The 23983-nt window shown below is 39.1% G+C and overlaps 1 protein-coding gene across 1 annotated transcript; it reads left to right on the top strand.

Annotated features, from left to right (window-relative positions):
• The first annotated feature begins 671 nt into the window (after positions 1 to 671).
• slc43a1a (solute carrier family 43 member 1a) lies at positions 672 to 23786 on the top strand. The gene is made up of 15 exons (XM_008420316.3): positions 672 to 959; positions 7401 to 7564; positions 7790 to 7979; positions 9969 to 10024; positions 10296 to 10372; positions 17498 to 17590; positions 18394 to 18527; positions 18616 to 18743; positions 19497 to 19643; positions 19738 to 19773; positions 19856 to 19991; positions 20168 to 20285; positions 20365 to 20438; positions 20938 to 21061; positions 21825 to 23786. The coding sequence occupies exons 2-15, from the start codon at positions 7411 to 7413 to the stop codon at positions 22023 to 22025; spliced, it is 1668 nt and encodes a 555-aa protein (XP_008418538.2). The 5' UTR covers positions 672 to 959; positions 7401 to 7410; the 3' UTR covers positions 22026 to 23786.
• The last annotated feature ends 197 nt before the right edge of the window (positions 23787 to 23983 follow it).

Genomic DNA, 23983 nt, shown 5'->3' with positions numbered 1-23983 from the left:
AAACACCGAACAATTCTTTTTATGGCGTTGGCAGAACACTGAGAACGCTGACGCTATTGCGCCTTCTAGTGCGCATGCGGGACACTTTCAGGTCATTTGCCTGTTCACACTGCAGAACGCATACAGGTCACATTTCCTGGCAGTGTGAATGGACCCGGCAAAAAAATCGGAATTGGGTCACTTCAGGCTGCGTTCACATCGTTTACCCAAACCCAAAAAGGTTTGCTTTTGGGTTTGCTTTTTAGTTCAGCTAAAGGTTGCTGCCATTGCCACACAGATGCAGGGTGATACAATGCAAACAGAACCATTTGTTTGTTCCCGCTATTGTCACCATAATCAATAATTCAACCTGACAGGACGAAACAGAGACTGCAGTAGCTTATGTTTGTGTCCTGGTTTTGGTTATTTTATATTCGGTCAATTATATTTATACTTTGTATTTATTCTTTGCTGGCTGCAAAACAAATATGCAAATAGATAACTGAATATGACATGTCATATGATGACTTATGTTAGGGCACACAAAGTCATCACATTGTGTGTCCTAACATTGACCATGTGGGACTACATGTGTTTTTAGTATTTGGAGAGAAGAGCATTTGTAAAATGAAGGGGGTGGTGAAAAAAAAAAGAGCAGAAGGGTGGTAACTTCTCTCCACCCATGTAAACTGGAAGAGGGAGGAGATTAGAAGTCAAATAGGAGAACAGGGTGGTTTGAATGAAGCCAGAGAGAACAGAGAAATGTGTTTGAGAGAAACTTAATCCTCAACAAAGAAGAAACAAGAAAAAATACCAACTAACTCAAGAAAAAGTACAACTAACTCATGGCTTCAGGATCTTAACATTGTAACATAAGTAACTGTTGGAGTTGATAAGTTTTACCAGCTTGATACCCTGAATGAAACTTAAGACATCATCTGAAGACTCTGTTTCTCTCACAAAGAAAACACACAACTTAAGTAAGTAAATACTTGGTTTTTCCCTAAGATTCGTCATGTTTTTGTATGTTGTAGACGTGATACTGATGGTGATCATGTAGATGCAGACTGAGCCGTAGCTGAAAGGACCGGCTACAGACACGTGGCAATAAACTAAAGAGACGGACATAACTTTTTAACTTCGCTTTCATCAAGGCGCTTCTTCATAAACCCGCGAAAATTAGCAAAATGCGTAAAATACGCGGCGCAGACACACGAGGAAGTTAAGAAGTGAAAACTATATCTAATAACCGGGAATCCACAGATATGTCGGAAATGGTAGTAAAGTTCCTCCCATGCTTGAACGGCGTGTTCTTATTTCTTCCTTGTAGTAGTAAAGCATTGTTTCCATCGCATACCTGGGTGGAACTTCCTATGTGCGTAATCGCAACCTTACTATAGTGACGAAAAAGCACGAAATACAACTTCTTAGGTCTTACTTCGTCGCATTTTAAAGCCTATCATCATTTTAGCATTAGTTTAATTGTCTCATCAGGATAAAGATACACGTTGCCTTCACTGGCTCCCCCCAGAGTCAGAATTTACCAAAGTAGATCCGTGTTCACTTTAAATTGAGAAATTAAATATTTTACAAATGTACTGTTTTGGTAATATATGTATTAATTTTGTTCAACATGTTGGCATCTATTTGTGAAATACCAAAGAAAAAATATAAAAGGATGCTGTCATTGTGGTCAACTTTGTAGCCTTGTGATTGTGGTTCGTTTAGAACCCATATTAAGCCATATGCTGTGGGACGTTTCATACCGTTTAAATTATTTTTAAATGTAAGGGAATTTGGTTTTATGTGTTTTATCAATATTTACCAGTAGGTGGTGGATTAGACTTATTTTGGTTTGATTGGGGCTCACAGTTTATCACCTGGTCCATTTGAGAAATTGAACTTCAGCAAACAGAAATGGGATGTACCACAAGGTTTTCAGAGATCAAAATATAGTTATGTGTAATAATATGGGAGATTAGAGCATTTTTAATATCGTTTTTTATTATTTATCTTAAAAAAAAGATAAACTGGTTGTATAATGGTTTTAAGTATCCATGTGTACAAAATGGTTTGGTTCTAGGAACAAAAAAAACAGAAGAACTGTCCCCTTATCCAATCACCTGGGATTGTCAACAAAGACTGATCAATTATTTAGATTACTTTGAAATAACACCACCCCCAGCATTGGTCGTCAACATGTGACTGGGAAGGTGTGTAGACAAAAGTGAGCTTTTGTGTTTTTTATTTAGATAGAAATATATATTTTTTATATGTTTTTAACTTTTGTCCTTTTTTCCAATAAAGCTGTGAGATATTATCTTGACCACATCAAATGGTAATAGGATGTGAAAGCACGTTTTTTTTTTTTTTGTTTTTTTTTTATTAAAATACTTTAAAATTAAATTCTAAGTGAGACGTTTGCATGAAAAGGGGGGGGTGTTGAAGCCAGTTAAAACAGTTCCGGTAACATTTCTCTGACTTGCATCATTTTAAACAGTAAAACATTTACTGGAATGTGTTTTGGTTGTACAAAACTGTGTTTATGTGTTTATGTGTTTATTGCACATTAGTAGCTTTTATGCCTGTAGTGAAAGTTGTATTTGTAAATACTGACTATCATCACTGCAGCTGGTTTTAGTTCAAAATGATGAAAGCAGAAAACTAGAAACATTCTTGAAATTTTAAATATCAGTATTTAACTTAAAGATACAGCTTTTCTTGATCCAGTGTTGGTTAATGCTCTTATACAGGCGAGTCTTTCTTTGTGGGGGCGAGAGGGAGGGGAGCGGGGGTTGATTGCTTGTTTTAAACTCATAATTACTGTTTTACCGCTAAGTCAGTGAACGCAGCATTGTCGCTTCTGCACGGGCGGCCCCTCGCAGTCAGTAACCGGACCCAGGCTGAGGTCACACCCGCGGAGAAGCAGCTGCCCTCCCCTCCCGGCAGGGCAGCGTTAGAGGGTTGTCCCAGAACGTGTGGTTTATTTTCTTGGAAACGTATAAGAATAAAGAGTTTGTCCTGCGGTTCTTTATGTCCTGCGGAGAATGACAAACACGGCGGGTCGGGGACAGCAATATTCCCCAGCATGGAAAAAAGGGACAGTGCTCGATGTGAGCCGGGGAAGAAACACTTAAAAAGAAAATCTGGACACAAAATTTATTAAACAGACATGGCAAAATTAAATACGGTCATTTATTTATGCATGTAATCCAACTTCATAACCCAATACGTCTCTTTATTACAGCGCTGTATGACTTCAGCAGAAGCAAAATTGCATCATTGGCTGGAGCTCAGGTATTTCAGGAAACGTTTCCCTGATATGGGATTCCTTACTCTGGCTTCCTGCTCTCCATATAAACTCAGCCAGCACACTTTGCAGTGTTGTGTCAGGAGTCACGGCTGCCTACCAACACTAACGACACATTTATTTCTTGTTTTACGTGTTGGCAAGTATTTGTTGTGTTGACCACTCTACCTTATCACACAAAGGCTCTCATGTTCCCACAGCTGGTGTTCTTAAAATACAATGGAATGCAAAGGTATTAACAGCCTTTGAACTACAAACTTCAATATTTTTATCTTTTCTTTGTACAGCAAAGTTATTTCACATTCTTCTTTGTGAAATAACTCAATCTCAGTCAGATTGAATAAACAAAATCACATGAATGTTGCCTTTCAAATTGTGCCACAGTTCCTCAGTTGGATTGAGATCTGGACTTTGACTGGACCATTTTAACATGTGGTAATTCTTTGTTGTAAGCCATGCAGTTGTACTTCTGGCTGCATGTATATTATCCTGCGTTAAGACAAATCTCTCCCCCAGTCTCAAGTCTTTTGCAGCCTTTCAGGATTGCTCTATATCCTCCTGACTACCAGTAGTTCATTTTTGTCCTCTGTAGAGGACATTTCTAAACTTGAATATCTCCCACCCCCTGCATTCTACTGAATTAATACCTTTTGGTATCTGGAGGGAACATTTAGGGCTTTTCAATGCCACATGTGAAGGGGTGGGACTTTTGTACGTACCTTTTTCTAATTCATAAAAATGGCATTTATCAGGTTGTATAATGGTATACTTTGTCTCTTCACATTTTATGTGAAGAGACATAAAATGACACATAAAATGTGTCTCCACAGTTTATGTGAAGAGACAAAGTAAGTGCATAAAACCTTTTATTACCTTACAAAGACTGTAGGATTTTAAAAAAATGGCGATTGGACAATGTTTTTTTTCCTGGTAGTCAGGATGATATTTAGTGATGTTCTACTTTGTGTTGGTTTATTGCATGTTTTCAGACTGAACATGATATAATCTTAAAAGCCTCTAGGAGAGTGAAGACTTTTGAAAACCTCTGCAGCTGCAGTAGTATCAGAGAGCAACAAACAGGATGGAAACATTTCAGAAGAGCAGATTGTCTCGGCAAACGTCTTCCTTTAACCTGAGCTCAGATACTTGATACACACACACACACACACACACATGGTTATTCTGATACCTTAAAATCATGGCTGCTGGCTATTGCCTTCAGAGAGCTGGTTTCCAGTGTGTGTTGACGTGTAATGTTTACCTCGTGACCTTACAATCTCAAGACAACTACCATTGTCAACTAAGACAGAAACCTTTGGCTTCACTGACTCTTTCCTCAGTTCTACATACAGTTCCTCATATTGTACAAGAATATAAAATAAGATGTAAATCTTGTTTCAAGTAACAAAATTGAAAAAAAAAATGTGTGAGCTACACTATGATGGTTCTGAAGATATATAAAAAGCATAATTATTGTGTTTATTGTCACTGCCCCTTGTTCTGACTGCCATGTTTCTAGTTAAATTAGAAAACATGGAGCTCAGTTTGTGATTATGGAGGCTGCAGTTGAATTTGCTGCCACTTAAATACTGTCATTTCTTCTCTTACGATGGTCTAATTTCAGTTCAGGAACTTGTTTTGTTTTTTTTCCACCAGTGCTGGCCTGGCAGCTTGTCAAAGATTGAACGTTTTCACAAACGTCTTTGCTGCAGTTGTATGACGGCTGCTGTGCTGTTTACACATCACATGATGTTTTCAAGGACAATTTACCCTCTGATGTCACTAATAACATACGAGTAGGACCATCTTCACATCTGCAGTTGTTTTTTCCATCTTAGTTGTCATAAAGCAAATCACTGTTAAACATTTCAGGTCTGCCAGAGATCAATGTAGGACATTTATAATTATAGTATAATGGCGTAACTCAAACTAAACAAGTCAGCTGAAGCACTTCCTGGGAAAGCATGTCATTACTTTGCCATTTCATACTTTGGCAGTTTTGATCTCTTTGTAGCTCAGTTTGTTCAGGTAAAATAGAAGTGAAATAGATCAATATCTACCCATCTATATTACAGAAAGGTAGAAAATTAGGCATTTGATTCCAGCATCCTGTTGTGAATTTGACCAAGGTGCCTAGAGTTAGGATGCACATCTATTTAATGCTCTAAAAATTACAGATGCATCAATCAATTTGCCATTTTTTCCCTTCACCTGCTCTGATCTCTAATCACCAAGGCAACCACTGAAAATCATTTCTTCTCTTTTTAAATGCCTCAAAATGAACAAAACTAGATTCAAAACTCCGATCTCCTGTATCCAACAATCTGCAGCACATTTTTACTTTTTATGAGATAAAATCCTTTGAAGAAATGAGCCAAATTGGTCAAAATCAGAACTGGCTGCTCAGATCTGTTCCTATAGGAACAATGGAAACTGTGGCATAAACATGAACTCTTACCCAAAACTGATACAGACATAAACCTGAATAATGGAGCTGTAATGAAGACAAATGCTGGTTTGAACCTTCGATATGGCGAGCAGGGTTCACATCGAAGGTGATGATGCTTAGAAACAACTAAAAACTCATTTATTTCTATATAAAGGCATTTTAGGTCTTTGAGAAGAGAAATGCAAAAAGAGGAAAAGCTCCAAGTTCTTTAATATATTCATGACTTCATTCTGCATAAACCAGTTTAATTCAGCTGTAGCTTCATGCCCAGACCTTCACTTTCCACTCATTCAGTCTTACTTTCTGACTTCATTATCAGTCTCATTTATGGACTTACACGAGTGAGTGAATGAGAATGGTTTCACTCTGTCACCTCCGTGTTGGTGTTATGGGGAGTTGGGTGTGTGTGTGTGGGTGTGTGTGTGCGTGTGTGTGTGTGTGTGTGTGTGTGTGTGTGTGTGTGTGTGTGTGTGTGTGTGTGCGTGTGCGTGTGTGACTGACCACTGCAGAGATTTTCATCACGGGGTGTCAGTTACAAGGAAATCCTCCGTTTTAAATGCTCCTTTCAGCAGACTGGCCGCTCGCTGGGCTGTGAGTAATCGCATTACACACATGCCTCGCAGGCACACGCAGAAACAAATCTGTCCCTTTAGAGCGTCCCAGTTTGTCCAGTACGACACATGTAAGAAACGAACCCTCATTAAGAAGTGTTTCCTGTCAGAGGGCCTGACTGTCACTCTCCTCCCACCGCCCGCCTTCTTTCCCCCTTTTTGCAGCTTCACATAGTTGGTTATTTTTGGATCATTGTTTTTTTATTTAGGCATTTTCCAGATGAGTGCTGTCAGATTTCTTCTAGCTCCACTGTCAGGGGTCAAAGTGACCCTCAACCTGTCCAGAGGGTGTGTTCGTGTGTCTGTTCTTTAGAGGTGGTCACGACTGGCTTTTCTTTGTTTGGTTTGGCAGCACAGGCCCTTCTGTTCGAACACGGATCTGCAGTTACATAAAAGCCACCCATTTTGTGAACCAGTTTCATCCAAGAGAGATAAAACCAGGACTAAACTGTCCGTAAAAAAGGCCCATTCAGCTAAAACCTGAGGCTTTTAAGATGCGGCTCTGATTTGCACAATAAAAGTTTAGTGTTTGTTGCCTCTTGTCCATATGAATGAATGTAGTTGGTGTTTCACTGAGAGAATAATGAGGGGATTACTGTGTATAATGCATGGCAAAGTAAGGGTTTACAAAACAGTAACACAATTTGGGCTCAAGCAAAAGGCAAATTAATAGATAAAAAATGCAGAAACATAAAATTTCCCAGTCTTGAACAGGAAATCATATGAATGTGATTAATGTAGCCTTTCAGTGATCTCCCTGGTCAAATGATAGGACAACAAACAACTTGTTTTCTGTGTCAGATTTATGGAAACAAGAGCAACTGGTGGCAATTGTATTTGTTTTTGAGTTTAAAATAGTTTGACAGGTGATTGATTTCATCTTAGAGACTTATGCAGATCTCAAACCTGCAACACAGTTTGAAGAAAATCTGTAATGAATGAAGTTTGAAGTTACACATATTTCCTTTCTAAAGGCTTTGTTAAACATTTGATTAATTTTATTTACTGTTTGCTTTTTTCCCCCCACAATCTTCTCTCTTCTGGGTTTCAGGGCATCAGCCATGGCGCCCTCTCTCGTTCAGGCCTACAGGAGGCGCTGGTGGATGGCGGTGACGGCGGTGATCGAAAACCTTCTGTGTTCGGCCGTGTTGTTGGGATGGGGCTCTCTTCTCATCATGCTGAAGAAGGAGGGCTTCTACTCTCACCTGTGCTCAAGTAAGAAGAGAAAAGCATTTTGTAGCTAAAGAACCATTCAGTTCTCTCAAACGTTCTGTATCTCGCTGAAAGAATAAATACGTATTTTAGATGTTAGTGTGTGTGGAGGAGCACCAAGCCTTCTTTTGGTTTTTCATGGTTGTCTTGAACCCTTTGGTTATTTTCTGTTCAGAGATGTTGCTCTGTCGCAGCTCTCTGATCAGCCTTCTACACTTTATCCCTCAGAAAACAACTCCATGGTCGTGTCTTCTAAAAACACCACCGAAGGTGCACATGACTGGCTGTTCTGTGTGGAGCAGGAGGAGATGCTCAATCTTGGATTCACCATCGGCTCCTTCCTGCTCAGCGCCACGACTCTGCCGTTAGGCATCCTGATGGACAAGTTCGGCCCACGTCCAATTCGGCTGGTCGGCAGGTGGGGTCATAAAATGCACTGTGAACATCTGTCTGTGAAGCTGGAGTGAAAACACCACAACCAACCCAGCCCTGGTCCAGTAGCTTGTCAGAGAAGAGTCAAATTAGCTAAGAGCTGCTTCTGCCCAGTGAGCTGGGTCAGTTCTTTTACTGACACAAGCTGAGCACAGATTGTTGCAGTAATCACCGTCACTTTTTCTGACTCAAGACATTTAACAGGAATCAGCACTCGCCCTCATTTCCCAACATGCATACTTAGGATTCTTGAGAAGCAGCACGTTTCTTCTTTACCTCCATTATCCCTGTACTAATGCAGTGTGGAGGGACAGCATTCCTAAAGAGGGATGCGTTTCATTGTATTTGTGAAGTGAGACAAGGTGGAGCAGTTTTGTATTTGTTTGCATGCAAGGAGGAGAAATTGTGCAATAATCATTCATAACACTATAACCCCTGCATGATATTAACATTGAGTTTCTGCCTGAACCTCAGCAACGGTCTGGACATGAGCAAAGATCACTGGAGTCTGGCTCTCGGACATTTACGATGGACATTTTACTTCCTGTGGAGTTTTCTACTGAGTAGCTCTGAGTGAGGGTTAACCCTCCGCTGTCCCTTCATTTTGAGTGTCAAACACAAGAAAATGTAAATTCCCATTTTAACCAGAATGCCACCATACAACCATTATTTATATTTTTTATTTTATTTGAACTCCTTATCTAAAATGTAAATTCAAGTTTCTTTTTTTTAATCCCACACATGCAAATGGGATTATTTGCCAGTTATTAAGAGCAAAATTAAAGTTCATTTTTGTGAATAGCCTGAAATCAGCTGCAAGTAGATTTCTTTGCCTTTTGTATAAAAATTGGTAAATTTACACTACATAAAAAAAATCTCTTTACCTGGTAGAGAACGATATAAAATGAATAACGAAAGAATTTCAACACAAGGAAACAAATAAAAATGGAAATCAAAATTAAATTATTCAGAAAGAACATTAATGCAAGTCAGAGTGCCAAATTGTGTTTCATTAGCATCACATGTAAAAATGAAGTTTTTTAAAAAAAAAACCAGAGGCTGAAAGTGAGGCTGCTATGTCAGAAAGATCCAGTTGAAACTTGAACAGTTAATTAACCTATAAAAATATTTGGGTTTAGGATTTGTGAAAATGTCAGGACAGGTTAGTTGATGACCCAAATGACACCAGGAGAGAAGGAGAGGAGATTTAATGAAAAGCAGAGAAAACCTGGAGAGCAAGAGGAAACCACAAAATAACCACAGCAAGAGCAGCAGCGAAATCCAGGAGAGAAGCAAAAAAACTGAGACTCAACTGTGATCTCTGGTGAATACAGATGGATCCATTGGGCAGAATAAAGGCCAGCTGTGAGGGGATAATGCAGAGGTCACTGGGGTCAACATGAGGAAATACAAGAAAATGGCTGATGGAGACAGAGGCCCAATTTCTATGCATTGAATTTCAGAGTCAAACTTTTTTAAGTTTTGTTTGCTATACGCTGCATTTTTATATCAACTAAAGGCAGCATAGTCTCTTCATTGTGCTAAAAAATTGCCTTATGTGCCTGGAAAATACATAATACTGGCCCTTTAAAACTAAGAAATAAACTCAATAATGAAAGCAAAGTGTGACAAATACAAAATAAAGCAAAACACAAAACCTGTCCCAAAGATTATGAGTGTTTTTACTATGAAGACTGAAAAACTCTTCAACCACATGAACAGACTCCTCCTAGTTTTTTTAGTTTGTGAAGTTTTTATTTAGTGCATTTTTTCTTTTTTTAAGAATGAAGCTTCTTCAGACACGCCTTGCAGTCAAACTTGTGAGAAAATCCTTCCTCCTGCTTTCACCAGATGATCCTTCACACATAGTTATTTGTTGACTCTAGCAGTGACTCATCTTACGGCGTTTTCACAATGCTCTACTATGTGTTTGATTATTTTATTGTTTACACGCGCCCTTCGTGTTTCCTTGCAGTTCCTTATTTGCTCTGTCCTGCATCATCATGGCTGGTTCTGCTTACAACACTCACGGTGAGTACGAATAAGTTGGTCCTCCGCAGAACGTCACTCTGACCTCACAAGGATACATAAACCTGTAACATTCATTCAGTCATATCCAATAAAATATAATATACGTTCCCATGAGTCTCGGCTGTGGGATTAAAAGTACAATTTTTTAAAATCACGTCATATCAGCCCCTGGAAACTCTTGCATTTTATCTTCACATGCAGTTATTCCTGCACTTTTTTTGTAGTTTTATTTGGACAAAACCTAACAGTCAGATGTTTGTCACCTCTGCAGATCTGTCGGCGCTCATCTTCTTGGCTCTCTCACTGAACGGCTTCGGAGGAATCTGCTTGACCTTCACCTCCATCACGGTGAGAAACAACAACACAAATAAACAAGACAATAGAAGTAAAATGCAGATAACGAAGTAAACATTTTCAAGGTACAAACCACACACTGCTTTTTTGGTGATTCTTTACCAAATGCTGTATTTGAGGAAATTTAATTTTAGCCTTCCTGGAAGCACAGAGATGGGAATGTGATAATGTTACTCTGCAATATCAATAACAGACATTGCCATCAATGGTTTTATCAATATATCTTTCAAATTACAGTTTAATCAGGAAACTCCTAATATCTAGAACAAACGTAAGCCTCTTAAAGCTGGAAATAGAAATACCTGGCTTAGTAAATATTACATCTTGCCATGAAGTTGGTTTAAATTTCTCCAAAAGTAACACACGATTCAAATGTACAAAAAACATCTAAACAAAAACAAGACCATGTTTCTTATCCAGCTTGAATCGAATTGAGGACAGAGGAGCTTCTGGACTCTGATTGTAGATTTTTCCATTGTTAAATCTATAAAGTTCCTTTTTGATTTTGCATGGAACATTTCCTCTCTTATTAAGTCTAAAAGTAATGCATCGAGTACATTAGGTAGGTCTAGGTAGTGGTAGGTCTTTTAACAGTTTCACATTTATACAGCGTGTCCTTCATAAATAAATCTATTTCTGTTGACATTTGGTTAATTTTTAATTTCTTTTTAAGGATAAAAACATATAAGTAGGTTTCTGCTTTTGTCTTATGACTCCGAGTCGTACTTAATATCTAACGCAGGCTGATGTATGTACGTATGCATGACGTGTCAACTGCCACCAACATCATCAGGGCTGTTTTATCAGTGCAGCTGCCTCTTGTTTCCTGGCGTGTGTTTAGAGCCATGCTGTTTGAGGGTACATTGTGTTTACCCAAGGCAGCATCTGACCTCTCGCTGATGGAAACTCTGTCACGCCTGTTTGGACCAATGATGGCCCACGGCTGCCCACACACCCTCCTGCAAAGCTCTGCCCACTTACCTCTACCTAAAATACACAAGGACACATTTTGTCATGCGGGCTTTGGAAAGCGAAGGTTCAGGCTGATTAAGTAGGTGACATTATGCCACAGCCTCTATGAGGCATCTGTAACGTGGCGGTGTGAAAACAACACCTGCTTCAGTTAAATAAACTTTATTTATGCCTCCAAGGAAAACCGCTGGTGCTGCTCAAAAACCAGCTGACGTGACAGTTTGTAGTAGGAAACATTTAAAAGCAGTTTGTTTTGAGATGAGATTCAAAGCTTGCTTTAACTAACAATTTCAAATTTCTTTACTTTTCAGCCTTGGGTTATGATTGTACTGGTGTTAGGATTTTCAGCACAAACTCCTTTAGATGAAAAAAGATTCATGAGTTGCATTTTTTTTTTTTGGTGACTTGGTAAACAAGATATCTTTAACTGAGGCTCAGTTCACAGCAGTTGTATGAAATAACTTTAAGATTAGGAAAGATAAATGTCTATGTGACTTTTAGAAATCAATGGCAGCTTTATGGAAAAAGTTGTCATATTTTCCCCAGTGGTGTGTGCTACAATCGCTGTCAGATTTTATAAATAAATAGATAAATGAGTGTGAGCATATGTGTTGGATAGTTACTGCATCTGGCAACTGTCTTCCAGATGGCAACAAGTTACTTAACACCCAGCTGACGCAATAAGTAGCTTCTCATTTCTTAAGCAAACATGTGGAAATACACATACTGTGGTCATGGAAAGGATGTCAGTCTGTTTAAGGAGGGTCAAAGTATTGGCATCAAACAGAGAAAACGTCATAAGAGGTTGCAGAAACTACTAAAAATTGGGTTGAGGACTGTTCAATGCTTTATTAAAAACTGGAAGGAAAGTGAGGAAGAAATGTGATTGGAAAAAAATCTTGAATGACTGTGATTGGCTATGTCCAGGCTATGTGGGATTGGCAATAAATCAATTTGATCGATTCATTGAATCTGTTTAAAAAGATTTCATTTTTGGAAGGTTTTTTTTTTCCACAAATGCACTCTTTGGGTTTCTGTACAGCTCAGTGACCTAGCATTTAGTTTTACAAAAAAAAAATTCTGAGCTTGTATTTATTTGGAACTTAATTTGGGTCAACTCCCCAGAGGGATGATTTAAATAAAAACAAGTTGTTGGAAATACTTTCCCCGCTTTCAGAAACTCAGTGTAGCAGCACAGCGTCACATGAACAGCCCTGTCATTGTTTAACCTCTCACCTTCAATATACTGTATGTACTGTTCACTCTGTGCCATCGGTCACACACACACACTCAATTAATATTACACCTGCATTAATGTTAGAGTCGCCTCATGTCTGTCCTTGTCTGGCCTCTTGTCAACATTTCCCTGGATGTATTGCGGCTCACAGAAGCTCCAAGCTTAAGTTGTTTTGATGGAAGAACAGCAGCAGAAGGACAAAGACACACAAAGTCAGATATCATGAAAAACAGGAGACGTCTGAGAGCTTTGAGTCAAAACTGTCCCTGTTTCTGCTTGGATCTCCAATAGTCAATTACCTACATCATGATACAACTTATTAATAATAACCGTCAAGAATTACACATCAGTGTTATACCACTTAACAGAGCTGCAGGAATAAATGACCCACTTAAATTACTGATAGGATTGCAAATTATAAACAACATGTAGATGGAACATGTCAGATAATAAACTGAGACATTGTTAAGGTTTGCAAATGTTTTGGTATATTGAGGCTATTTGTTCTGGTGTGTCTATATTATACGTTTATTGAAGATGAATAAAAAAATGAATTACTTTCCAAGGTAAAGAAAATGCAGACAAAAATCAATTCTACTTTTAAGTAACAGTGATAGAAATTGTAAATAATATTTATTCTCTGCAAATGCAAAAATTTGACAACTGCATTTAAGATGAAATCTTTTGCAAAGTAGCACTTCAGGGTTCGTACACAGCTCCAAAAAGAAATAAAACGTATAGAATGCAAGTATTTTTTCTGTCTGGATAGTTAACATGGGAAAGAAAACCAGTTATAGTAAATACTGAATTTCAAAGAATAAAATAAAAAGAAAATGTCTTTATTACAACGATTACGATTACAAAGATTACAACGTAGCATAGCAGCTACGTTAAGCAAAACTTGACCTCAAATTTATTTTCTCTTGTTTTAAAAGTTATATTTAAAAAAGTTGAGAATAAAAACACAAAATCTGTTTCAATCTCCTCGAAACAGCAACAAAAAAAGACATTAAAACATTATTAAACCTAAATAAAATGTTGCAAATATTTGACTTTTTGGCGAGGTTTTGATTTTCTAATGAGTTTCGGTGAAGCTTCTGTTCTCATTCAGTAGCATAACCAGTAGCTGTAAAAATAGTTACTGGCTAAAATGTCTCCCTGTTTTCTGGGGTTTTCTTGTGAGTGATGCAGAGACAGCACAACAAAAGATGAACTGAAAACAGCATCTTACTTGATTCTCTTAGTTAAAACTCATGAAAAATAAAAATTAAATGAGAAGTAAAGCTCAAAAACCTGCCTTGCACCTTTTTCAGCGTTCCTTTGAAGGATGTGTCATGACTCTGTTTCAGCCTCTGGGTGACACACCTACCTGTGTTGGTTTCACAGGTTACAGGAACACACGGTTGAATAGCAGCAATTCTCTTCCTATCGCGTAACAAACGCATAAAAACAGTTCTGCTTGTTAGATTAGTTTTCCATTATCGATTGCCAGCTGTGAGCAAATCAGCGGCACCACATCAGCTCTCCAGGAAAAAAAAAAAACAGGATTTAGAGCAGAAGTTGCTGCCGGATCTCCTGCTGGTGATGAATATCTGCTCAGTTGTTCCTTCCCGGGGTTATTGAAGCTGTTTGTGAAATTTGTTCAACACTCGGGGTCAAACATAAAGAAACTTTAAAAAGCTTTGACCCAAATCTAAACATTTGGCCTTGCTCTGGTTTATGAAAGTCCAGTGCAGCTGGATGTGACAGTTCAGCCAATCTGTGAAAGGTTAGCGAGGACATAAAGCGAGGGGAAAGAAGCCACTCAGCTGTAGTTTAGTTTTTCCTGCTGAGGAGGTGCAGCTGTGGTTTAAAGAGAGATCAGTCCATCCTGAAGAAATGCTTCTCCCACTAACTTTTTTAAAATATAATTTCTGCTAACTTCTCCGCATGTAATCTACTGTTCTCTCACGTCATTGGAGCTGAAACACATCTCTGAACTCATTGATCTGTCATTTGGCACATTCTCGGTAATTAAAGTCCTAATTAAAGTCGGTGCCGGCTGGCAAGATCTTACAGAGTCCAGCTGAGTGGGCACAGCCGGAGCGGAGGCTGAAATGATCGGCGGCGACAAACGAGTGGCCTGAGCTCCTTTTCTCTGCGACTCTCTGACCCCTGGTTAACCACCCGCACGGCTCCGTTCAGTCACCTGCTAACATGCACGGCTTCGTCACGTCTGTTCTTACAGATGAAATGTGGCATTTTCCAAATTTTTGTCATGTCGTAACCTCAAAGCTATAGTGTATTTTACTGGGATCGCAGGTAGAGGCAAACCTCACAAGATTTGCTGCTGTAACTGCAGCAAAAGACGGTTCTACAAATACCGAAACAGGACGGCTGAATGCAAATTCATCCCAGACTTTTAGCATTTTACAACCCACAACTATGTGCTATTTTGTGTTGATCCAATTTCTTTAATTGGATCAACAAAGGAATCAACAATTCCTTTGTTTTTCAATGCATTTTGAAGGATATGCTAAATAGGAACGAGGCCTTGCATTTTGTTCTGCCTGCGTTTCAAAACTCTTCTCTGTGAACCACATTATCTCCTTGAACCTCTGTGGCCAGAAGAGTCCAGATCCACGGACCTAACGGCCATGAAGGTGTCAGGTTTTCCCCCCCGATTCTGAGAAATCGTAAATGAAGACGAGTGTTCTTCGAGATGTTTTTCCTCCTCTTCCTCAGACAGTTGGGCTCTCTCTACCGCGCTCTGAGGGAAACGTTTTTTCTCCTGTTTGCCTGCTAACCGCTTGCTGCGGGCTCTCGGAGTGACCTGATGCTTCCTGGTGCAGCACAGACACATTAGCATGCTGGCTGCAAACTGTCACCATATTGCGACCTCGATGCAGCTTTCTCACAGACGTCGAGAACAAAAATGTCAACATTCGCAGAAAAGCACACTTGACACCCACATACAGAATCTCTAGAGAAAGCTTTTCGACATGTGGTTCTGAAGTTCCTGGAAGTCTGTTCCTGGTGGGCACATCTTCCTGTCTGAAGTCTCTCTGTATACTTATATGGAGTTTCTGTTTCATAAAATGACCAGATGAACATTATTTTCTTGTTAGTCTTGGTAGAAACATAAAAATGCATCGAAATAACTGTTTAAATCCGCATATTGACAACACAACAAACCCTAACGACTGCAATAAGTAACACGGCTTCGTCCGACTTGTCATCAACTCTAACCAGCTTCCCCGTCTCTGCTAATGAAAACCAAACCCACAACATGATGCTGCCACCACCACGCTTCACTGTGAGAAGGCTGTGTTTAACGCTTTTCATATAATAATAAATCGCTCATGTTTGCTTTTTCCTCTACATGGCTTGAGGCAAACTGCAAGCAGGACTTCCTGTTGTATTATTTCCACAATAGCTTTCTTCAATGAAGGCCAGATTTGTGTAGTGCATGACCCACCTGAGTAGTGGAGCTCCCCCAGAGTGCCACAGGTCTCTTATCAGGTCTCTTAACCCAGCTTTGAACTTCTCCAGATTGTTATTTCAAGGTGATTTAGTTAGGGGTATCAAAATAAAAGGGGCTGAGCTACTTCAGACCCTTAAACAGATATAAATGCGTGTATAAACTGGAGGGTTTGGAAAGGCAAATCGGAACAATTTGCAATAACATGTTGCAATGGTGAAATCCTGCTCCCAGAAAAAAGGTCGTACAAAGTGCAAACAGTTTTTTACTCAAACGATCCTGTTTGTCGATAAATTAAAGGATGATGCAACATGGTGATATCTCACTTCCAACTTTTGAGAAACTAATCAAACAGGATATTTTCTGTGAAAATGTGACTAAAACAGACAGTGTTGGTTTTAAAGTATCAAGTCTGCGCAGTAATTATCTGATGTTTAATCTGACCAACTCTGGGTCTATGCGGCTGCTGAGCTTGGCAGAGTTGGCTTTTTTTTTTTAAGGTTCAGATATAATAAGGCAGGTTACAAATAGCTCTGCATGATCGGTTATTAGGAGCGATTAAACATGTGTTGCAGCTCAAGCTGCTTGGTTTATATTTACCGTGGATCACAGAGGATTACGGTTTCTAGCAGCAGAAAGTGCAACTCCCAACAAGCTTTGCTTCACGGCAGCTGGATGCGTATCAAAAGGCGAGTAGCCAGTGAATGAGCCATGCATATTAGCTAGGTAGCGTTTGGTTAATGCACTTGTCCATCTGGCCTCTTCTCTCCCAAATGAAAGTCAGACTCTGAGCTCTGAACCTATCGGTGTCTCATGGATGCGTTACAGTGAGATCGGTGTGCAGGGGGGGTGGGAAAGGGGTCACTGACACGGCTCGGTGAACCCTGACACAGCTGAGGGATTAGGTGACGCCGACAGCAGGTTAGGTAAAATAGTGGAGGACAACTACAATCCCTCACATGTGATTTTTATAATCACGATTGACCCATTTAAAACTGCAATCAAAGGGCATTTAGTGTGCTGCCATCACAATGGATTGTTGTTATACGTTATAATCTTCTTACTGCTGTGAATGGGCCAGCCTAATGTATGTGTTGGTACCTGCCACCATGTGGTTTGGTATGTTTCAGGCAGCCCTTCACAGTGGGTCAAACAGTATGTTGAAAGGTCAGGAGGACTTTAATCCCAAATCCTTTAAAACAGCAAAGCTTTGTTCGTCTGAAACTGTGAGGCTGTCATGAAATTAGAAAGTAATAAATTCCTCTGCAGGGGGAGAAAACTTTATGTGTAGAAAGCTTGGAGAGCACAGCTTTGGAGATTTTCCCCGGTAGTTCATAAAGCTGATTCATTCTGCCCCCTGGTGGTGAAAAAAGTAAACAGCTTTAACACATTTAATGTTAGTTTAATAAGTACTATAAACTGTGTGTGTGTGTGTGTTTTGTGCCTGCAGCTGCCCAACATGTTTGGTTCTCTGAGCTCCACCATCATGTCGCTGATGATCGGGTCCTACGCCTCCTCTGCTGTCACTTTCCCCGGCGTTAAGGTAAATTATACGATTTAACCCAGCTCTAGTTTTTCCCTGTGTCTCGCCTTCCTGCTGCGGGTTAAAGGTGACACAGTGTGGCTGTAAGTGTGTGCATGCATAAGACCTGAACAATACTTTTAGACATTGTTCCTATTGTCTAAAACTACTTTTTTGTCCAATTAAAAGTGGACAGAAAAGGTCTGGAAAAAGCTAATAAAATATTTTATTCAGATATATTTTGAGGCTTTATTCTGATCCCTTTTGTTTAAAAGTTGTTTTTTATTTTCTATATCTCCTTTTTCCTTTCTTTTCCTTTGTGTCCTACTTTCTCTTTCTTTTTCTACTGTTTTCCTTCCTTTTAGGAATGTGTTTTTCTTTCTTTTATGTTTCTATCCTCGTTTCTTCCTTCCGTGTTTTTTCCCTCCCTTCTTCATTTCTTTTCGGCTTTTTGTTACACACGCATTTAAAGCCCACTACAGAATGTGAATTTCAGTATTTTATATGCTGGGAAGCTTAGTCTGGATAACTTTGGATGTTTTATTTACAAAATTTGCAGGAACCTTGTTGAAACTTCAAGAGATTTCTTTGTAATTTGCTTTTAAGGATCCAGATGTTCTGTATTCGTCTACAGGAAAATTAAAAGCTATCCAGAGTTTCTGAAGATCTTGTTTATTGTTTGTTGTACAATATTGCTGAAAAGTATTAAAAAGGACGTCTGTCTGTCTCCGATAACTACAGTGACTTGAGAACTTTGCTGCATGCACTAAAAATCTTAATCAGCCACTCAAATTTTTTGCAACAATTATTTCTCGTCTTCATAGCTGATCTACGATGCAGGATTGAAATTCCATGTGATCATGTGGTCGTGGGCTTGTCTCGCCGGGCTCGTTTTTAATAACTGTTTCTGGAACTGGCCCTCAGAAGGCTTCCCAACTCCAGACGAGGTCGACTACAGGTCAGTGTGACGCCCGCCTGTCTGCTGCAAACGTTACCAGTGGTTTTAGTCCAGCAAGCGGGATCTGAAGCTGTTTTGTACTCAACAGTAAGATTCTCACGACGCAAGAGGTTCCTTCATCTGAGCAGAAGGCTGCAGGGGAGAGACTGAACCAGAAAAACGGAGATGTCCGACATTCCCAGGAGAAGCTCCCCAACGGACCCGACACTGCACCAAGTGAGTTAGCAAACCGCTCATGGTAGAGAAAAAAAAAAAGACAATTCTCAATTATGTTTATGTGCTGATCAAGTTGTTTATAAGACAATGTTGGGGTGATGGAGACGTAAAACCTCTCATGATGACCTCTAATCACTGACTCCCTGTATGACGAAAATATATTTACAAGATGAATCTAATCTAATGAAGTCTAACAAACGTAATAAGATAAATAAAATTGTTTTAAACTGTTGGAACATCATCTTAGAAAGTTGCCTTCAGAGTGTTTGAATTTGACAGTGTAGAAGGTAAAACCACCCAGAAGGCTTTATAACCAAAGTGTTTCATTACGCTTCGTTACATAGCACAGAGAGCAATATGGCTGAAGTTTTGGGCCAACGACAATATTTTTACTCATTTTTTACGACTCATTGATAATTCAGCTCCTAATAAACTTTTCCAGGCAATCAGTCTCCAGTCTTTCACTGTAAAATTAAAGCAAAAAGAATTAAAACGCTTTAATTTGTTAGGAAAAACTCTGATTTGTGAGGTTCACAGCTAATCGCTTTTCATACGTTTCAAATCTGTGCATCATGAAGCGCTACCCTTTTAATAAAGGACACATTTTTAATTTAAACCTAATTAAAGATTCTATAAATTTGGGTAGAGGTTGTCTAAATTATTGACTTTTTATCTTTACTGTAACCTCTTAAACTTCAGGTTCATTAACAGCGTTGAAAACTACCTCACCAAAGGTTTCTCCTCCTCCCTAAGACGCTGTTCCCCTCCGGCGGTCCGTTTTCTCCCCCATCTTCCTGTGGAGTTTGATCACGATGGGGATGACCCAGCTGAGGATCATCTTCTTCATGGGAGCAATGAATAAGATGCTGGAGTTCATGGTGACCCGGGGTGTAGAACACCGTGAGTGTCCAATGAGCTTCAACCTCTAGCATTTTGCTTTCTATTATTGTTTTATCATATATTGTAAATTTTGTTTTGTTTTTTTATGCTTTAGAACCCGATGACCTTGTGCGTGAGGCAGAAAACACAGGTGAGTTTTGTTAGATTATGGCATAAACCCTTTAAAAATGACCTTTTCCCCTCATTTTACTGTTTTCCTCTTGACCTTTCAGTGGGTTTCTACGCCTCCATCTTCGGGACGCTGCAGCTGCTGTGTCTGGCGACGTGTCCTCTGATTGGTTACATCATGGACTGGAAGATGAAGGAGTGTGAAGAGGAGAAGTGTGACTCTACAGGGATAGTGAAGAGGTACGTTCAGTGAAAAAATAACAACAGACGTGAGTTGTTTAGGATTTTATTTCTCAGCTTCAGGCTTCCTTGGTCCGCATGTAAGGACGCAAACAGGAAGTTCTTTTTGATGGAGGGTGGGTTTGACACCACAACTGTCATGCATGTTAAAAAAAAAAGTCCTTTCTCTCCTTCAGAGCCAAAAGAGACCGTAAGATCCAGAAAGTGACCAACGCTATGAGAGCCTTCGTCCTCACCAACATCCTTCTGATCATTTTTGGAATCTGTAACCTCGTGGATAATCTGCCTCTACAGGTAAACACACCGCATTACGCATTAACAATAAAATACCATCAGAATAAAACGCTTACAAGCTGCCTCTTTTCTGCTGTAGATTTTGACATTCATCCTCCACACTATGGTCCGAGGATTCATCCACTCCTGCTGCGGCGGCCTCTACGCTGCTGTGTGAGTCCTGCAGCCCCAGCAACACGACAGACACAGGATGCATTCGTTACCTTAGGCGAGGAAAGTTTGGCAAGATTCCTCTTTAAACCACGGAGCAAACAATATAGCGGTGCCGTGTTTGTTTCTATAAGGTAGAAAACCCTACAACAGTATTAAAGTCCGAGCAGATTGTTTTCCGGCTCGTTTAGAGTTGTCTCCTAACACCAAATAAACACCAGAATAAAACGCAGCTTTACAGCGTGATAAAAGCAACCAGATGTTTCAGCAAAACCAGAGCAGGTCAAATCCCCTGCAGCAAGATGACATGTGCCCACTGGAGGCGTGGAAACAAGCCATTTCTGGCAGCAATTAACACTTTTAATTTATATGTTGCGTCAGAAAGAAGTAGTTAACCTTAAACATAGTAGTTAGATAAGTTACTCTGCTTTGACGTTCATCCTGATGATCCTGGAGTTTATTTCAATGCCGTGCTAAACCACTTATTATTTTTCTTCAACAGCTACCCGTCCAACCACTTCGGTACACTGACAGGCCTCCAGTCCATGATCAGCGCAGTGGTCGCTCTGCTGCAGCAGCCGCTCTTCATCGTCATGGTGTCGCATCTAAAAGGGAACGGCTACTGGGTGAGGAAGTGCTACCTTACCCCAAGCATGCACACGTAGCTCCCAGGTCAACATATAAGCAAAGTAATGCCTTAATTAACAGCCTAAAAATGAGATCGAACAAATGTTCTTTTTGTGACGATGAATCAGTCGTACATGATTTATAGCAATAAATAAATAGGTAAATAAAGAGCCATCAGTACATAAAGTAGGACATTTGGCTCTGTTAGAATTTAATTTTGGACCACTAGCTTTTGATTTTTATTTTATCTTTAAAGAAAGACTAACTCAATGTGTAAAAACATAAAATAAAATATTGTATTTTTATAGCAGCTTTTGGGAAGCAGACATTTTTATGTTGTTTTTTTTTCAATCTGGAGAAAAATCAATGATGCATTAGTTGGGTGAATAATATTGCAAACCACTTTAAAGGATTAGAAGCCAAATAAATCAGATGGATAATTATAAGAATATTTTTGGCTAAAGTAGATCTGAAAGACGAAGACGTCTATATTGGGAATAATTCTATTTTTTCTGCATGTTTTGGGAATTAGACATATTGTGTCCTTAGCAACAAATCCATTAGGACAGGGGCGCCTGAGTCCAGTCCTAGAGAGCTACTATCCTACAACTTTCATAGATGTTTCCCCAGAATAAATTGCTAAATTTAGTCCTGCAGAGGCGTGGTATCGAGCTACTCATTTGTTTCCGGTGTGTTGGACATCTAAAAACTCCAGGACATCAACCTTGCTTCTCATCTGTCCCCCCCCTGCCTGTGTTTCAGATCAACCTGTGCCTTCTGATTGCCTCGTTCACTGGCTTCCTGCTGCCAGGCTACCTGTTTTACCACCGCAGAAACCTGCTGAGGGAACAGAAGGCCAGAGACAACCAGCTTGCCATTCAGGAGACGGAAGCTCTCAAGTCCACCGAAGCCAACGGCTTCAACAAGCCTCACAGCAACGGCAACGCTTTGACAGACGCTTAGACAGCAGCAGGGCTGAAAAATCATGGGTCATTTTAAACGTGTGGCTGCAGAATAAACACCGGATTTTTATTTTATTTTTTCTCATTGAGAAAAAAGTGTTTTACCGATATGCAGTTGAAACCAGAAGCTAACATACACTAAATAAAAAAAGACATACACACTTTTTCTCACTGCCTGAAGTTAAATGAGACAAAAATCCTTGTTTTCGGTCAGTTAGAATCACCTAAATGAAAGAGAAAAATATGTCAGATTCATTATGAATGTCTCCAAAATTAGGAGTATAAATATAGAATAATTGCTATGTTTTTAAACAATAATGAAAAGCCCAGGCTTGGGAAACATCTGATAGGTTGTGTGACATGTTTAAGTGGATGCACTTTAAAGCTTCACACTGCTTTTTTGTTGACATGATGAGAAAGTTAAAAAGAATATCTGATATATTATTTCTCTAATTATTGTGACATTTAGCATACAGATATAATGGTAATCAAGACTTACCTAAAACAAGAGACATCTGATCTGATTTAACTTTAAGCATTCTTTTATTCAGTGTGTATAAACTTCTGGTTTCAACAGTATTATTTTTCTTTTTTTAGTCATTGCTAGTGCTTGTTTTTCCTGCCGCAAACAGGAACAAACAAACAGGTTTGTTTGTTTGCTATGAGTCAGAATTTCTTGTTATTTGGAGAGACGTGTCATCAGCTTTTGTTGCTCTTTTATTTATTTGGATTTAGATCCAAGAGCCAAATCAGTTTTCATCTTAAGCCATAAACCTAAAGATCAAGCAGAGGCATGGACAAACTGTGGATATCACCGTACTTGAAGTAGTTTCCCCGACAATCAGTACTAACCTGCGAACACCAAAGAAACAACGAGGTTTTTCGGACAGTTGCATAATCTGATCAGTATTGTTTTTTGTATTATGCAGAATGTTATTTGTGCTTTTTCTACTGTATTCCCAAAGTAAGAAGAATCTAAGCAAATCAGGAAAGCCGTAGAGCACGCACCTGCCAAAGTTGAGAAGACTTATGAGACATATGGAGAGGTTTTTGAGAATTATGTCCGAGCCCTTCTGATAATTTGAACACAAAAATGGCTGGATGTTTAGATACCACATCTACCTCCTCCTGTTTTGTCCCATTGTCCACAGGACGCTGAACTCTTTCGATTATCTGATTTTTCTTCAGGTAAAGACTAAAAACATTTGTAAATTCCATTTTTACTTATGGTCATCCATTTGTTTCACTGATAATGCTACAACCCAAACATTTCTGTAATTTATATATACATATATATATCTATATATATATAGGAACAATTTTGTATAGGACAATGTGACTGACAGGGGTGATTCTGACACACAGTGTGTGTCTGAACAGTTTTAAGACACTTTGTATTGCTTAATGCACAGAAATGAACTAGTGTGTGTATAATGAGTATGCAAGTGTGTTTTTTATACTTTAGCTGCAGTAGCAATGAAAAGGGAAATTTATTTTGTAGAGGGCTTACACTAAAAGTAGCTCAGATGATTCTAGGTCTATACAGCTTTTATTTCTATGGTCTTGCATTGACTTAGAAAAAAATATATTTTTTGTAAATACAACTGTGGTGTGGCTTGTTACTTTTCTAACGTTTTCAGCTTGTTTTACTATAAATATTGGAGTGTATAGCATAGGAACATAAGGACAACCTGCTGTGGCTTTAGTCTGTTTGCTTGATGTGATTTCACATCTGATTTTAAAATAAAAACTGTTTGTAGAAGATAGTGTTCCCTTTGCGTCATCAGCAGCAGAAAAGTAATGATCCTAAATGTAAACAAAGTGTATATCTGTTTATATCACACAGACGTAAGTTTTTGCCACTTTTTCTTATTTCTAATGCATGGTTTGTTTTTTCTCTTTAGAAGAAAGTAGCTTTGCTTAATTATTTTTTTTTTCTTTTTGCCGTCACCTTGCCTT

This window comes from Poecilia reticulata, chromosome 10 (assembly GCF_904066995.2).
Source record: "Poecilia reticulata chromosome 10, P_reticulata-male-v2, whole genome shotgun sequence".
Classification (NCBI taxonomy): domain Eukaryota; kingdom Metazoa; phylum Chordata; class Actinopteri; order Cyprinodontiformes; family Poeciliidae; genus Poecilia; species Poecilia reticulata.
This window is presented reverse-complemented; position numbering and strand designations above follow the sequence as displayed.

Bases quoted from the DNA above. Each gene is read 5' to 3' on its own strand.
- slc43a1a (XM_008420316.3), top strand. From the start codon at position 7,411: ATGGCGCCCTCTCTCGTTCAGGCCTACAGGAGGCGCTGGTGGATGGCG. The intron at 10,025-10,295 runs GTGAGTACGAAT...TCACCTCTGCAG, and splicing joins TTCTGCTTACAACACTCACG to ATCTGTCGGCGCTCATCTTC. The intron at 20,439-20,937 runs GTGAGTCCTGCA...TTTCTTCAACAG, and splicing joins GGCGGCCTCTACGCTGCTGT to CTACCCGTCCAACCACTTCG.